We start from the raw sequence: 18,400 nt of genomic DNA on the forward strand, positions 1-18,400 counted from the left end.
CCGGTGCACTCCACTCTGCTTCTACTTTTTGTCTCACAGATTTACATACAGGTGACATTTTGACATACAGAGAGGTCTTCCTCATTCCTTCTATTAAATGTTTTGAAAAAAACATACTGGTTTATAGCTGCTTTCCACTCACTAATCCAAACCATCAGGCCTTGGTAATGAGTAAAAACTTTTAAATGTGCCTCTATTTCAATTCATTTTAGTACTCCTATTCTATACCTAGTACACATATGCTATAAGCATTATTCCTGATGCTATTTTCTTTATTTTAGTCTAAGAAGTCTTCTATTTACCTTTCTGAAAGTGTTATTTTACAGAAAGTCAAATGGGCATAAGAGAGATCATATACAATAAAGACTGATATAATAAAAAAACAAAGACCCCACCTTTTCACATGATTTGAGATAGGTTATTAGGATGAATGTTTCAAATACAGGAAGAACATGTCCAAAACAGCCCTTCAAACAGAACAAAGAGATAACTCAATTTCTTACTAGCCTGTGATCTAGAAGTAATTTTATAGGCTGTGATGTAATTAATTCAACGGTACAGAGAGACAGTGAATGCCAACTATGAGCAAACAAAACAATCTGTAAGACCTGAGTAATATTCCCTCCCTGAATTCATTTACAAGTCAAAAGGAACAAAAGGTACATAGTCAAAAGTATAACCACAGCAAGGTAAACTATGACCCTTTCTGGATCATATTCCAGCACTCCTAAACCTAAACCAAATGGAAGTTTTTACTGTATATTCAGTATAAGATGCTATAAAATATGTTCTTGGGTCCCTTTAAATAATCATCGGGAGTGCCAGAAAATAACTTGCTAAAAAAGGTAAGCTTAGAGACCAGGATAAATAGGGAAGAAGAGTAGATTATGTACTATCCTACATAACTTTGTACAACTCTTTGAAACACTGAAACCACTTTCACATTCTTGATCATTTTAGCCATGTAAGAAATCATTCAAGTTAAGGGTGCCTGGGTGGCTCAGCCAGTTAAGTGTCCGACTTCAGCTCAGGTCATAATCTCGCAGTCTGTGAGTTTAAGACCTGCATCGGGCTCTGTGCTGACAGCTCAGAGCCTGGAGCTTTCTTCAGCTTCTGTGTCTCCCTCTCTCTCTCTGCCCTTCCCCCACTCACACTCTGCCTCTGTCTCTGTCCCTCTCTCAAAAATAAACATTTAAAAAAATTTTTTTTCAACGTTTATTTATTTTTTGGGACAGAGAGAGACAGAGCATGAACGGGGGAGGGGCAGAGAGAGAGAGAGAGACACAGAATCGGAAACAGGCTCCAGGCTCTGAGCCATCAGCCCAGAGCCTGACGCGGGGCTCGAACTCACGGACCGCAAGATCGTGACCTGGCTGAAGTCGACTGTGCCACCCAGGCGCCCCAAAAAATAAACATGAAAGAAAGAAAGAAAGAAAAGAAAAGAAAAGAAAAGAAAAGAAAAGAAAAGAAAAGAAAAGAAAAGAAAAGAAATCTCTCAAGTTAGGTGAAGCAGTTATTATATTATCTCTATTGTGGCATTTGTGGCACCAAGCAGTAATTTTATGTTCCAGACTAAATTTATGAGACAGTTAACATTATAAACTAGAAATCACATTCTGTTTTTTAAAAATCACACAGACAAATTCTAAGGCAACCACCACCTAGGACAGAGGAAATCAGTATATGAGAAACCAGTGAGATAGAATTATCATGATTGGTCATTTTGGAATGAAACTATAACCTCTGGGTGCCCTCTTCTCAAGCACAAAACTAATGTATTAACATAGGAAGGAAAAGCGAAGACGTGGCCTTACCTGGTACCTCTGAGACTGGAAGCAGGTTAGAAAGCACAGACAATACAGCAAGGACTGAGCACCATGACAACCTAGTTCTAAATCCTACTGGAAGAGACTGTCTCTTCACAGTAATGGTCACTTGTTCTAAAATGGCTGTTCTCATATTTCCCTTTCTCACTGATGTGAAACAAAGCTAAACTGTTCAGATCAGAACTGCTAACTTCGAGAACAGCAAGTAATTCATTATCTGGATCTTGTTTCATCTCCATTTTCCTGCATTTTCAATTTCTTCAAATTATGTATCTGGTTCCAAGCCCATTTCTACTAACTGTTAAGGCTAGAGGACAAAATAGGCAAAAGGAAATTTAAGTTTCTGAGTCTAAAAACTTATCTATATTAACAGTCTTTCCATACACACACAACAAAATATACACATATATGTATATATGTTTTATAAAATCCTTTGGGCTGAAGATAATATTTACTGAGATAAAGGACAAACCAAAAGCTGACTTTTGGCATTTTTATGAATCGAAATTTCTCGTTTCTGGTATCCCCATGCATCTAACTACCTGAAAAACATTCATAATGTTGACCAAAAGGTCCTGGAAATCTTGAAGTGCCTTCTGAAGCCCCAATGATTAAATTAAACTGCAATGAATATGACACAAGGACTATTTTATTGTATTACAATTCTCAGAAAATACAATTTCATCAAAATGGGTTAACAAATTTTTATTACAGTATTTTGTAAAAAACAGTAACTATAGTTTCTATTTATTGTTACCTACCTTCCACCATTTCCCATGAAGAGATAAGCTGTCATCTATGAAGGTTAAACATTATGAGATACTCTGGTTTTAGAAGAATGATACTTTGAGAATGAGATTTGGAACTACTCTTCCTACAACTACCATTTGACTTTTAAGTTTTGTTAACTATATAAAGAAATTATCTCACCTGGCAATATACAAATATATACAAAGGAGAAAAGCCCAGAAAGGGCAAGTGGCTCATTCAAGATTATATAGCTACATAAATAGGAGAACCACCTGGCTTAAAAATTCTTTTAGCACTGTACTATCTCTCCAATCTGAAGAAAGAATAGAATAAAAGCATGGTAGTATACTTTGTGTTAAATTTCAGATAGTTTGGCATTGGATAGTTAGCTCATTTGACATCAATAGTATTTGGTACTGCTCAGAAGAGAATATAATAAGGTATTATACTCAAAGTATTCATCTGTCACTGAATCCATGTTACTTATTATTCAGACAAAAAGAGTTGAAGTAGGGAAGAAAACCAAATGCTGCACCTAAGTATTCCCTATGTGTTCATCTCTTAACTAATTTGCAGCATTTTTAATAATTCAAACATCAATTTTTAAAATACTTAACTGTTTAACATTTCCTAGATAATAGTTATAATTGTTAGTTCAAATCTTAACTACCTCTAGTAAATTATCAAGGCATTTTAGATTTTCCTCTCAAACTATGAAGGGAATAACAAAAATTATATTATCTTCCTTCCAGAAGAAACAATGGCAAATGGAAAAAGAACCTGATGTTTTATCTCAATATTATCAGTATTCTTTTTCCAATTATGGTGTCTCAAGGAAATGTGTATATGAACACAGATAACAAACATCAAATTCAAGGCAATTTTTCCAAATAAGGTAACTGTATAAGAGGTACAAGTAATACCGGAAGCTCAACAAGCAACCTAAAGATTCAGTTTAGCACCATGGTTAAAAGCTTTGATTATCAAGCCAGGCTACTCTCTGTACTTTGGTTTCCTCACCTATAAAAATGATGATATAGCTCTACTCCTAGTTCTGGGGGGTGCTTTAAAAAGTAAATAAGAGAAGGGCGCCTGGGTGGCTCAGTTAGTTAAGGCTCTGACTCTTGATTTCAGTTCAGGTCATGATCTCATGGTTCTTGAGTCTGAGCCCAGCATCGGTCTCTGAGTTGGCAACGTGGATCCTGCTTGGGATTCTCTCTTTCCATCTGTCTCCATTTCTAACCACCCCCGCCCCCCACCCAAAATAAATAAACTTAAAAAAAAAATTAAATAAGAAAATAAAGTAAAAGGCCTAGCATTATTATTGAAGTAATATCTATTGTTATTCTATAATTTGTTTTTTTTTTTTTTAATTTTTTTTTTCGTTTTATTTATTTTTGGGACAGAGAGAGACAGAGCATGAACGGGGGAGGGGCAGAGAGAGAGGGAGACACAGAATCAGAAACAGGCTCCAGGCTCTGAGCCATCAGCCCAGAGCCCGACGCGGGGCTCGAACTCACGGACCGCGAGATCGTGACCTGGCTGAAGTCGGACGCTTAACCGACTGCGCCACCCAGGCGCCCCTATAATTTGTTTTAAAAAAAAAAAAATCACCAGCCAACTAGAAGAATTTAGTATATTCTCACCTCAGTCAAATACTGCAGGCCTCTGCACTAATGATTAGCCAAAATGAGATATATTAAAAATTCACAGAAAAAAAACAAAAATTCACAGAAGACAGGAAAGTAGGTACAAATGAGAAAAAGTAGGCAAGTATCTTCAAATTCGCTTAACTCGCTTAAAATAACATAATATGCTAGTAAGTATGCCTGTATCAATAAAAATATGTAACTGGCTTTGTTATAACTGGTATTAAAAGGGGGACAACACTGGAAAATAGTAACAAACATCTATATGCTTATCCTATAAGTAGATGATTCCCTATCCAATGTATCAAACCCAAATCATTAAACAAGGGATTCAACCTCTATCAGACTTTACATATTTCAGTCTTCTATTGGAGATTCCTTCAATTTTCCACTCTAAAATTAGCAGCCTTTCTGAGGCAAAAAATGTGCTTTTCTCTTTTCTTTAAGATGATAACTAAAGAATGTGCCTCTAACCATCGAGCCGCTCAGCCAGCACTCAAAAGATGACAGATTGTGGCTCTGCACCCTCAAGTAGGGAATGCAGTGTCGTACATCTAATGCATACAACTTCACAACCAGAAGCTTCTACAAGATCATTTATGTATTTTAATAAGCACATTCATAACATTCTCACCTTTTGACTTAATCAATGACATTAACAGCTCTGAAAAAACACAAATCATGTTTTGTGTGTTTGATAAGGACTGCTTTCCACTGTCCTATCTCAATCAATCCTTAAATAAGCTGTCTCCCTTCCATCCTCTCTTACCTACCTATGCAGATCTCTATTGTATATATATCTTATTTTTATTTTCTTATATGATTACCTTTCCTACTAGAGCTCTGAGTGACATTAGGAACTATGTCATGTCTATCTTTGTGCCTAATTTGACTAGCACAGCACTTGTCACAAAGCAAATATTCAGTAAACATTTAGTAAATGATTAAATACATGAAATGTTAACTGGAAAAGATGAAAAAGGTTAATAAAACTAATGATTCTGAGAAAGCCAACTGTCAAAACAAAAATCACAGAAAGAAAATCACATCACTCATTTCAAATCTTAAAAGGCACTACACTACCTTTTATTTACATGAAAACTATTTACTTCATAAAAATATATTTAGAAACATGATAACCCCATATTCAAGCATAACTCTCAAAATTTTTAGTGTAATTTGGTAATAAAAAATAAAGAATAATACAATAAAGACTCTTATTTCCAAGACACAGCCTAAGAAATGTAACAGCTTTAATTTTTACATCACTTGCTTTCTAGCTTTTTGTTCATTTTATAGGGTTAAATCAAAGACAATTTCAAATTGTGATAATTAAAGTAAGTATATACTATTATTATTTGTTTCCTTAACTCACTTTTCTGTTTTGAAGAATATTGCACAACCGTCCACATGCTTTCTCTCCTGCTCAGACATGATTTTGGCACGTGACTTTGGAGAAAAAAACCCATCATATCCACGCTCCTTCAATGCTGGCAGAAAGAGAGTGAAGTATTGCTCTGTTTCCACTTCCTGAGGTGAAAGAAAAGTTGTCATCAACATGACAGAGGAAAACTCTAATCAAGATATAAAAATGTTTAGCATTATGAGTGAGATGTGACTAAGTTAGCATAATTCACATAACAAATATTATCTATCTTCCCTTACAGCTAGCAGGAGCCATTTGACAATGGCAGCTTTTAAACCTGAAAACACTCGAAATGTTTGCATGATTCTCTTGTTCACACACAGCTAGTTGGTTCCAAGTCTCTTTAGTCCCAATTTAGAGTTTATTCTACTATATTTTAATTCCTCAAATCTGGCAAAATGGGGCATATTATAAATTAAGCAGGAGGGAATAGTAAATTTTATATAGAGAGGTAATTTTATCTTTCTCAACTGTGGTAGAAAGGAATGATACTTAGAAGTGAGAAGATTAAGATCTATTAACAAAAAGCTCTACTTTAAGGAACTTTTAGGTAACTGAATACCAATCACCCAATTGTCTCTGCTAATCCAATATTATATAAAGCTAGACAATTTTATTCTTTGACCCATAAAATATTTTTAACAAATCTTTCCAAATTAAATAATATGTGAACACAGTGATTTATCTATAATGCTTATAACATGACTTCATAACAAAAACTTACAAATAGCCTAAATGTTCAACAGCAGAACAAATGCTTACTCAATAAATTTATACTCATATAATGAATTGGTTTTGAAGAATTTTATTACCATGGAAAGTGCATTAAATACAATAGCATGATCTCAACTTTACTTTTGAAAATATATCTGTAAATAAATAGGAAAGCAAATTTAATATCTGTGTACAACAAACACTTCATAAGTTTTAACACAGCAACGATTTCTGGATTATGAGATTAGGTGTTTTCTCCCATCATTCTATTTATTTTTTCAAAATATTCAATTTTTCTAGGATAAAGATTTTAGACTATGGCATTACTATTACAATAAAAAAATACTTTTTAAAATTATGATGTTTTTATTTTTCAAACTATACTTAGAGGAATGTGAGGCTATTATTACTATAAATACTAAATAAAAAGAGGACAATTAAGTAACCACAACAAAGCCAACTTTGTCTATTGCTTCCTTCCCCAATTCTATGTCAGTTTTCAGTGTTTACAAGAAAACTTAATTTTTGAAGATTTTTATTATTTCCCAGGAAGTCATATAAACCATAAACAACATAAAGATAAATTTTCAAGCTATTCTAGTTTAAAAAAAAACAAGTATTTAAAAAGTAATACCCTTCTTCTCAGGCTACGCTGAAAAGTAGCCACGAAATTATAACACTTAAAATTTTTAAATACTTCATAAACATTTAATATTCTTTCGAAAGTTGCTAAGAAAAAATTACTAAACCCTACCTATAAACCTTGGCTATTCATTAGCTGACTGTTGAAAAGAAGTGATAAAACACATCTCAACAGAAAGGTGTTTCTTCAATTAAATTCATCATAATAAAATGTTATAACAGGAAAGTCTAAATTTCAGAGAAGGTTTTTAGAATAAGACAAAAATGCATTATTTACAGCACAATATTTTTTAATGTTTATAATATTTGTCATTAAGGAACAGTGGACAATTTTTTTTTTTTTTTTACAGATTCCATCAGAATCTGTGTCTAAAAAGACACAACCTTCTGCAGTTTTCTCTTTCAGCAATACCAGTGATGTGTTCATAAGATGAACTATTAACATAAATAATGGATGCAATTTTCGCTTAAGAGTAAATGCATTTAAGTGGATGACTGGCCTTTAGCAAAACAGTTCCTCTGTGGAAATGTCTTATGTCCTTATTAAAATTATCCTTTTTTTTTTTTTTAAGAGAAGAGAAAATAATTTGAGTTTTGTTTTGAACACAGGCTCTCTCCCAGAAATAAGATTAAGTTCACCTTTAAGTTTCAATCTTTTAAGAAAAATTTTTTTTTATTTTATTATTTCATTATTTTCTTTTTTCTACACCCAACGTGGGGCTCCAACTCACAACCCCAAGATCACGAGCCACACGTTTCACCGACTGAGCCACCCAGGTGCCCCCAGAAAATTTAATTTCTATAGTATTACCTGAAGACTAATGATATCTGCATCACAGTTAACAATTTCTTCCATAATTCCCTTTTTCCTGTATTCCCAGTTTAATGCCCAGGACGGGCAATAGCCATATAGCTGCCGGGTGGCGTATTTATCACATAACACATTGTAACACATAACCGTGAATGATGCTAAGAAGTGGGAGGAAAAAAACAAAAGAGAAAAGGGAGAAAATTAGGCAACTTTTTCCAGAGAGGTGTCATATGCGTCCCTGCACAAGCACACATGGCACACAAACCTGCCCCAATGGCAGCACTGTGAGATGCCCTGGGCAAAATTCTGTTACACTGGACCTACTAAAACTTCATTGCAGTCCATCACATCAAAGAGCTTTTACTAGAATTAGACGTATAGTTCATATTTTAGATTTTTAGGAAATGTATTTTAATAAAAATTCAAATTCTAAATCAGAATGCTAATTTTTTGACATTTTTTGAGCAAAGCTCTGTACAAGTAGAACAAAAGTAAATTTTAGTTCTGTTCATTAAAAGGCTCTAACTTCATTAATTTTTATTAACAAAATACCCATTATTTAATATGTTTGGGGGCCTCTTACTATTCATATTGCTCTAAGCCAGAAATATATGGACAAAGTTTAGTTGTGAGAATCCTTTTTGACAAATCATACGTTCATTTCCGAAATTGAATTTTCATTTTAAAATGCCCTTGAACTATATATAAAAGGACTGTAAGCAAACTAATAGGAGACCAAAGTTTAAATCCTTGCTACTCAAAAATGTGTTCTGAGGAGCAAGAGTATCAGTCATCACCTAGGAACTCAAAAACGCAGAATCTTTGGTACCACAAAGACCCTACTAGTTCAGAACCTATAAGCTGACAAAATCCCCAGATGATTCACATATACATTAGTATGAAAAGCCCTGATTTTTATCAGTAATTCTCTATCCAGGCAGTCCATTAGAATCACTTTGTCCAGTGTTTTCTTTGAAAAGTGTTCGTACCCAAGATCCTACTCAAGACTAATTAAGTTAGTATAATAGGGTCTGGATATTCATATTTTTAAAAAGCATCCCAGGTGATTATAATGGGAAGTCCATATTCTTGAGAATGACACACTTAAATAAAAGATGAGGAATCCAATTAATAAGTAATACTACTTGACTGAAGCTGGTAAAGATTCAGATGATGAGAAAAGGATTAAGAGAAACTTAGTTCAATGGACCCCTGGGCATCTGACTGGTGGCCATTTTGTACACTGTTACCTTTTTAACTATCTGGGACTCATTCTTCCAAAACTATCATTATAGTTTTGTGCCTATAAATCACCCTTAACTGTCAGAAGTTGTTATGCACATCTCCCTACTCACCAGAAGTAAAAGGCACATTTTAGCACTCAGATTCTACTCAGAAAAGTACAATACATCCCAAGAAAAATTCATACTCATTTTTTAATAAGGAAAACCCAAGAATGCATTACTTTTAAAATTCAATAACTGACAAAAAACATGTTTCTGTTGTTCTTTTTCTTAATGGAAAAGTAGGTATGCAGTAGTAGGAAAGCTTCACTTCAAGATTATGTTCACTCATACTCAAAAAGGGATTACTTTGAAGAACCAGAAAAATGGTGTTTTTAGTATCATAAAGGGAACAATTAATTATGCATTAAGGAAGGCTAAACAAAATAAATCCACCTAAGTTAAGGGTCTGTAGAAAACCTAAAGTTTTCCTTTTACTCAGATCATCTATGTGTATCCTGTTAATAGAAGTGTTACTCGTGATAACACCTGATACAGTGGCTCCTAGAATAGGCTGACACTGTGGCTCTAGAGTGTGGTAGTTTTAAAATTACTGCCTCTGCACTTTTAAAGAGGCACAGAAAGATTTTAAAATTTTAAAGAGGCACTCTGGAAGACACAGAAATGTACTGTAGATCTGATATTTCTCAGTGTTACTAAAATGCAAACAGAACCATGAAGATGTTTCTCAATACCAAAGCATATAATTTTTTCTAAATACTTTTGACTTTAAAAAAGAACACACAACACAAACAGAAGGCCTTTAAAAGTACACAGTAAGTTCCCTGGTTTAGCCTTAAAAAATTATTAAAGTGTTCGTATTCAGTGATTGGTTCAACCTTGGTATTAAAACAATAAAGTTTTCATTTGTTAATTTAAAAAATGAAATTAGATATAATGAAAAATTAGGTATACTCTTATGGTTAAAAAGAAGGCATTTGGGTAAATAATTCATAACTTATTGTAAGTAGAATTCCCAATTATAAAATGTCTAATAAGCAGTAAGAACCACTATAAATGATGTCAAATCATTATTGGTCTCTACAAAGACATAAAAAATTTATATTTTCTACAATACTGCAGTTCGAAAAATGCTAAACCATATCCTTGAATTGCTCAAATACTTACCTTCTACCATCACTACACCACTGGCCTGGTATCATATTTTGTTTCCAATACAGCAAGTATAAACTCAGTCTAAATTATTCTCTCCCAAGTGCTGCCACTCTACCCACTCAAGAAAGATAAAGTACTGAAGCAGTTTAAAATTTCAGAGGAAAATTCATTTTTTTTTAAGTTTTCCAATACCCTGTGTGAAGATGTCATTTGGAAGGCCTGATTTACTTATTTATTTATTTACTCAATTGGAAGGCTTTATTACAAGGAAGAATAAAAAAAATTACCTGATGGCAGAATTTGGTCTCGTTCTTTTAATGTAATCCATGGCCTCGGAGGAAGCTGCTCTGGATGAACTGAAGGGAAAAAAATTTTAAATATTAATTTCATGTCTTCTAAAATCAGTAGTATTTACTTAAAAATGTCAAATCAACTTCTGTTGTCTCTTCAGTTTTAATGCCCCACAAACTGACTTAAAATTCTAATACTGAAATATAAAGAAGCCAAAAGAAGTTTAAGGAGACCTATGAAGAAAATACACAAATGAAAATGTGAAAAGAACATTAGGAAACTCCTAATTGGCATTTCCACTTACACAGCCTTCATTTCTTGATTTTAAACTTTCTCTTTTAGAACATCCATGCAAAGCAAGAGATTAGAACTACATTATAGAGAAAAAAGGAAGGCATTGGTTAAACATTAATTACTCAGATATGATTATCAATACCATGGAACTAAAAGCTACCCAAGTACCAGATGAGAGAAAATTCACCCCAAGATTTAACTACCGCTTTTACTTCTTCCTTTTAAGAACATTCACAATTACAGGATAATTGGATTCAAGTTTGTGGATTTCCCAGGGTATTTAGTGGCTGAGAAATATGTTCCTTTAAAACAAAACACTCTTATCTTCATCCAGCCACAGTAATTTTGCCCAGAATATCTAAGATCTTGAAAGTTTCACTTTAAAGGGGTGCCCGGACGGCTCAGTTGGTTAAGTGTTTAACTTCAGCTCAGGTCATGACCTCACGGTTCGTGCGTTCAAGCCCTGGGCTGGGCTCTGTAGTGACAGCTCGGAGCCTGGAGCCTGCTTGGGATTCTGTGTCTCCCTCTCTCTCTGTCCTTCCCCCACTCATGCTCTGTCTCTCTCCCTGCCTCTGTGTCTATCTCTCTCAAAAATAAATAAACATCTATAAAAAGTTTTTTTAAAGTTTCACCTTACTGAGCATTTTGGTATTCCAACATCTACCTAAACGATGCCTGCTTTAGCTTCCATACTTTTCACAGAGTGGAACAAACATTAGTTTGCATATTCCATATCTTGCCAGGAAAGAAATGAAGCTTATCATAAGATGGCAAACAAACCAGGCAGCTGGATCAACATACTGAATCCTGGAAAACAATCATGCCTGCCAGGAGTGCCATGCCACAATCATGGCAACTATGTAAAAAATGGAAAGCCCGATATATAAATACAGTGCAGTGTAAACAAGGAACTTTCTAGTTGTTGGGGTTCCTTATCAGCAAATGGTTAAAAATTCAGAAATCAAAGAATCCTCAAAATAAAACATGTATGGTGATGTTGACATTTTGGTGCTTCCCAAAACATTATTAATCTATTTTAATTAATGTATCACAGTGTATCAGCATAAGTGAAATACATAGTATTCACCAACAACATCCAAAGAGTCAAAAACACGAAAAGACACTATATCTCACCAGTAATCAGGAAAAAGATGAGACAGCATGTTTTTATCCAGGTTGACAAAAAAAATTTTTTTAATATATCCAGAGTTGGTGATGGTGATAAGAAATGAATACTTGCATATGTGGCTGGTAAGAATATAAATTGGTAGGGCTATCTGGGAGGACATCTTTTAAAATTTTAAACATCCATATCTCCTATGACCCAGCAATGCTATTTCTTGGATTCAGCCCTATCTGCTAAAGAAGCATTCATGGGAATACAAGGGGTGCAGCCACTCTGGAAAACAGTATGGAGGTTCCTCAAAAAACTAAAAATAGAACTACCCTACGACCCAGCAATTGCACTACTAGGCATTTATCCACGGCATACAGGTGTGCTGTTTCAAAGGGACACATGCACCCCAATGATTATAGCAGCATTATCAACAATAGCCAAAGTATGGAAAGAGCCCAAATGTCCATCGATGGATGAATGGATAAAGAAGATGTGGTATGATATATACAATGAAGTATTACTCAGCAATCAAAAAGAATGAAATCTTGCCATTTGCACTATGTGGATGGAACTGGAGGGTATTATGCTAAGTGAAATTAGTCAGTCAGAGAAAGACAAAAATCATATAACTTCACTCACATAAGGACTTTAAGAGACAAAACAGATGAACATAAGGGAAGGGAAATGAAAATAATATAAAAACAAGGAGGGGGACAAAACAGAAGAGACTCATAAATATGGAGAACAAACTGAGGGTTACTGGAGGGGTTGTGGGAGGGGCGATGGGCTAAATGGGTAAGGGGCACTAAGGAATCTACTCCTGAAATCATTGTTGCATTATAAGCTAACTAATTTGGATGTAAATTTAAAAAAATAAAAAATAAAACAAGTTAAAAAAAAACAAAAGCATTAGGGGCATCTGGGTGGCTCAGTCGGTTGAGCATCCGACTTTGGCTCAGGTCATGATCTCGTGGCTCGTGAGTTCGAGCCCCGCATCAGGCTCTGTGCTGACAGCTCAGAGCCTGGAGCCTGCTTCATGTTCTGTGTCTCCCTCTCTCTCTGCCCCTTCCCCACTCATGCTGTCTCTCTCTGTCTCTCAAAAATAAATAAACATTTAAAAAATTTTTAAGAAAGCATTCAAATAGATACTCATTACACTGCTGTTTACAGCAGCAAAAACATGGGTAAATGGCTAATATTCATTTTAGAGAAATCTATGGTATAGTTTAAGAAAAAAGGGATAGATACATGTGTGCTAAAATAGAAAAATATATAAGAAAAACTGAATGAAAACAATTAGAAAATATGCAATGATAAAATGTCTTATTAAAAAACATTTTAAAAACACGCATGAAAAGTAATACCATAACATTTCTACTGGTGTAATTTTTACATATCAATGTCTAGAAAAATATCTACACAAATACACACCCAATTTACAAGTGTGTTTACTTACATGGAGGGAACATAGAATTAAAGGTAATGGTCAAAAAACATTCCAGTCTTAATAGGAATTTTTAACATTTCTTACAAGGAGAATGATATACTCATATGGACATATACTTAAAATTAATTTCTAAGATGAAACTGCAATGTCAGTGATATGACAAAGAACAGAAATATAATTATATGGGCTACCATCAAAAAACAAAACAAAACGCTGTTTAATAGATATAACAGTACCAAAATTTGGATCAATATGGAAGATAAGTGTCCTCATGAATACAAGAGACAGGAGTTAACATAGTAATCTCTCAGAATTATACTTAAAATGTGATAAAACAGTAATCCTCCCATTTTTATCTCCCATACATGCCACAATGGGTGGTAGACAGCTGGATAAGGGCAGCAAAAAAATCCTGATTCCTCTGGCCAGTGAAGCCAAAAAGGAGAAATGCAACAAGTATTACATGAGAAACTCACACTCAGTGGCGGTGGTAATCCAAAGTGCTCATGGCAATCTCTCTACCAGAGGCCAAGAGAGCCAACACATCCTACCCCTCCAGGGACCAGCAGCAATGGGCCTAGTTTGCCCACACTGAGGGTGTCAGCTGAGCCTGGAAGGGCTAACAGAACCCATATGCTAAACCTAAACTGGGCAACTGCCTGTTAAAATTGACATTTGATTTTAAAAGGAACAAAGAGCACCTGGGTGACTCATCTGGTTAAGCGAACAGCTTCGGCTCGGGTCATGATCTGGCAGTCAGTGAGTTCAAGCCCCTCATTAGGCTGTGTGCTGACAGTTCAGAGCCTGGAGCCTGCTTAGGATTCTGTCTCTCTCCCTCCCTTCCTCTCTCTGTCTCTGTCTCTATCTCTCTCTCTCTCTCTCTGCCCCTCCCTTGCTCCCTTGCTCTGTCTCCTTCTCTCAAAAAATAACATAAAAAAAAAATTTTTTTTAATAATAAAAGCTTCAAGAGTCTCCAAACATAACATCCAAGATAACCAGAGTACAACCGAAAATCACTGGTCACACCAAAGACCAGGATTATCACAAATTAAGGCAGAAAAGACTACCATCAGAGATCAACACAGAGATGATTTAGATGCTGAAATTATCTGACAGAGATTTTAGAGCAGCTATCATAAAGCTGCTTCAAGAAGTAATTACAAATTCTGTTGAAACAAATGAAAAAATAAAAAGTCCAAAGAAGTTCAACTTTTTAAAAAATGACCAAAATGAAATTACTGAACTTAAAAATATAATAAAAAATAACAAAACTCACTGAAAGGGCAAGAAAAATTTAAAAAACCAAGAAAATTAGTAATTTGAGATTTCTTCCATCTGAACAATTAAAGGAAAATAAACTGTGGGAAAACAATGAACAGAGCTTGAGAGACAAAACCTCTAAAATTCATATCATCAGAGTCAAGAAGAAAAGAGAAACAACATAGGCTTAAAAGTATTCTAAGAGACAATGGTGAAAATGTCTCAAATTTGGTAAATGACATAAACCTACAAATTCAAGAAGGTGAGCAAACTTCTAGTAGAATAAACCCAAAGAAATCCACACCAAGACATATCATAGACTGAAAACTAAAGACAGAAAAAAAAAAAATCTCAAAAACATCAAAGAGAAAGGACACATTACCTATCGGAACAATGGGTTTCTTTTCTGAAACCACGGTAGTCAGAGGAAGTGGCACATTTTCAAGTGCTGAAAGAAAGAACGGTTAAGCCACAAATTCTGTATCCAGCAAAACCACCCTTCAGAAATCAAGGGGAAATAAAGATGTTATAAAAGAAAAACCAAGAGACTTTGTTGCTAACAGAACTGCCCTTAAAAAATGGGTAATGGAGGGGCGCCTGGGTGGCGCAGTCGGTTAAGCATCCGACTTCAGCCAGGTCACGATCTCGTGGTCCGTGAGTTCAAGCCCCGCGTCAGGCTCTGGGCTGATGGCTCAGAGCCTGGAGCCTGTTTCCGATTCTGTGTCTCCCTCTCTCTCTACCCCTCCCCCGTTCATGCTCTGTCTCTCTCTGTCCCAAAAATAAATAAACGTTGAAAAAAAAAAAATTAAAAAAAAAAATGGGTAATGGAAGTTCTCTAAACAGAAAGGAAATGGTAACAGAAGAACCAGAACATCAAAAAGGAAAGAACAAGCAATGAGTAAAATCAGGGGTAAACATAATGGATTATGTTTCTCCACATGAGCTTCTTAAGTCATAGCTGATGGCTGAAGCAAAAATCATAACATCTGTGTGATACTCTGTGCAGGTAGAAGAAAAAAAATACGTATTTTAATAAAAGTGGGGAGTGTGAGGCACACAAGTGGAAGGCATCGATAATGCACTTAAAGTGATAAAATACCTTTATCAGTTGACTACACTATGTATACTGTGATTCTAGAGCAAACATTAAGAAAATTATAGAAGACAATATACTCAAAAATAGCACAAATAAAACAAGGGAGAATCCTAAAAAATATTTAAGTAACCCACAGGAAACCAAGAAAAGATAAACAAAGGAAGTACATACAGGAAACAAATAGAAAACAATTTTTAAAAATGGCACAATTAAATGCTACATATCAATAATTATTTTTTAAGTTTATTTATTTTGAGAAAGAGAGAGAGAGAACGTGCACAGGAAGGTACAGAGAGAGGAAGGGAGAGAGAGAATCCCAATAAGCTGCGTGCTATCAGTGCAGAGCCTCATGACTGGGGGCTCAATCTCAGGAAATGCAAGATCATGACCTAAATCAAGATTAAGAGCCAGATGCTTAAGGGACTGAGTCACCCAGGGACCTCTATTGCCAATTATTTAAAATGCAATGATCTAAATATACAAATTAAAACAGCAGACTCTTGTGGGGCAGACACATGACTCAACTATATGTTGTCTATAAGAAACTTATGTCAAATACAACAACATAGTAAAGCTGAAAGACAATGGAAAAAGAAACACCATGCTAGGAAGAAACAACAACAAAAAAAGTAGGTGGTTACATTTACATCGGACACACAGACTTAAGAGCAAAGAAAATACTAGAAAAAGAAGGTTGTTACTTAATAATAAAAGGTTCAATTCAGCAAGACTATGTAGTAATTCTAAATATGTATACACCAAACAATGTACCTTCAAATACATAATACTGCCAGGGCTGAAAGTAGAAACAGACATCTCTACAATTACAGTTGGGGAGTTCAACACTATAATGTCAGTATTTGATAATAAGAATACTAGACAGAAAATTTAGAAAAGATATAAAAGAGTGGAACATCACCACCAACTAACATAGTTTACATTTATAGAACAATCCACCAACAACTACAGAATATTTGCTTTTTCAAGCACCCATGTAACATTAGCCAAGAATGAAACAATGAAACAAACACCAGTAAACTTAGAAGAACTGAAATAATGCAGAATATGTTTTCCAACTGGTCCCAAACTGGAATCAAAGAAGAGTAACAAAAAGAACAGAAAATTTAACAACACATTCTAAATAACCCATGAATGAAAGAGGAAGTCTCAAAGGAAATTTAAAAAAACACATTAAACAGAATGAAAATGAAAATACAACATATCAAAATTTGCGGGGTGCAGCTCAAGTAGTTCTGAGAGGGAAATACATAATGCTACATACTTGGATTTATAAATAGAAAGGATTTAAAATAAAAAATCTAAGTTTTCACTTCAAAAACAAGAAAAAAAATAAACCCAAAATAAGACAGAATTACTAAGATATAAGGAAACAGAACATTAAACATAAGAGAAAAAGATATACTGTGCAAATTTTAACCAAAAAGAATTTGCATAGCTATTTTCATATAGCTATATTAATAAAGTAATGAGAAGTACATAATGAGCTGGTAAACATTACAAATAACCAAAAAGATAAGATATATGAAAATAAACCCTCACTATATGTAATTAATAAGAACTACTAGGAACAGGGGCACCTGGGTGGCTTGGTCGGTTAAGCGTCCGACTTTGGCTCAGGTCATGATCTCACAGTCTGTGAGTTCGAGCCCCGCGTCAGGCTCTGTGCTGACAGCTCAGAGCCTGGAGCCTGTTTCAGATTCTGTGTCTCCCTCTCTCTCTGCCCCTCCCCTGTTCATGCTCTGTCTCTGTCTCAAAAATAAATAAACGTTAAAAAAAAAAAAAAAAAGTAAAAAAAAAAAAAAAAGAAATACTAGGAACAAAGAAGGCCATTACATGATAAAAGAATCAATCCTTTTGATCCCTGCAAGAGACATAAAAAATAAACAAATCTATAATCAAAACGGGAAATCTTAACACAGCTGTCACTAATGAATAAAAATCAGTAATTATCAAGTATGACATATTCAGGCAATTAATAAACTTTAATATATATGGAATGCAGCACCAAATAAGTACAGAATGTACATTCTGTTTAAGTGCATACATAACACTTAGAAAAATTAAGCATATGCTGCCTAATAAATAAAATCTTTAAATTTTTTTAAATAAATTACTCTCTGATCACAATGGAATTAAGGTAGGAACCAATGACAAATCAAACATCTCCTAGAAATAAGGAAATTTCTAAGTGATTAATCTAAGAAACAATGATGAGAGCTATTAGATAATATACGGAACTGAATGATAAAAAATCAATACAAATTGAAACCTGAAGAATGCAGCTAAAAGCCAGATTTAAAGAGAGATTTATAAATAAATACTTTGGGAAAAAAACAAAGTATAAAAGTTAATGATTTAGATGTTAAAAGGTTAGAAAAAATAACAGTAGATGAAAGTCCAAGGAATAAAGATTTAAAAAAACACTGATATCAGGGGCACCTGGATGGCTCATCAAGTATTCAACTTTGGCTCAGGTCAAGTTGGAGCCCTGCATTGGGCTCTGTGCTGACAACTCAGAACCTGGAGCCTGCTTTGGATTCTGTCTCCCTCTGGCTCTGCCCCTCCCCTGCTCGCTCGTTGGCTCATTCTCTCTCTCTCTCTCTTTCTCTCTCTCTCTCTGTCTCTGTCTCTCTCTTCCCATCTCCCTGTCTCTCTCT

General features: G+C 34.7%; 1 protein-coding gene across 3 annotated transcripts in view; it reads right to left on the bottom strand.

Annotated features, from left to right (window-relative positions):
• CNOT6L (CCR4-NOT transcription complex subunit 6 like) overlaps positions 1-18,400 on the bottom strand; it is a 120,249-nt gene that overhangs the window by 26,195 nt on the left and 75,654 nt on the right. For all 3 annotated transcript variants that reach the window (XM_047091873.1, XM_047091872.1, XM_047091874.1), the window contains exons 6-8: positions 10,505-10,573; positions 7,819-7,976; positions 5,601-5,755 (exon numbers count right to left, since the gene is read on the bottom strand). In XM_047091873.1, the coding sequence (XP_046947829.1) occupies positions 5,601-5,755; positions 7,819-7,976; positions 10,505-10,573 (382 nt within the window). The remainder of the gene's footprint in view (positions 1-5,600; positions 5,756-7,818; positions 7,977-10,504; positions 10,574-18,400) is intronic.

The sequence above is a fragment of the Lynx rufus genome, unplaced genomic scaffold (genome assembly GCF_022079265.1).
Source record: "Lynx rufus isolate CCGP_SWC_20201006 ecotype Redwood Valley unplaced genomic scaffold, mLynRuf1.p SCAF_3, whole genome shotgun sequence".
NCBI lineage: Eukaryota > Metazoa > Chordata > Mammalia > Carnivora > Felidae > Lynx > Lynx rufus.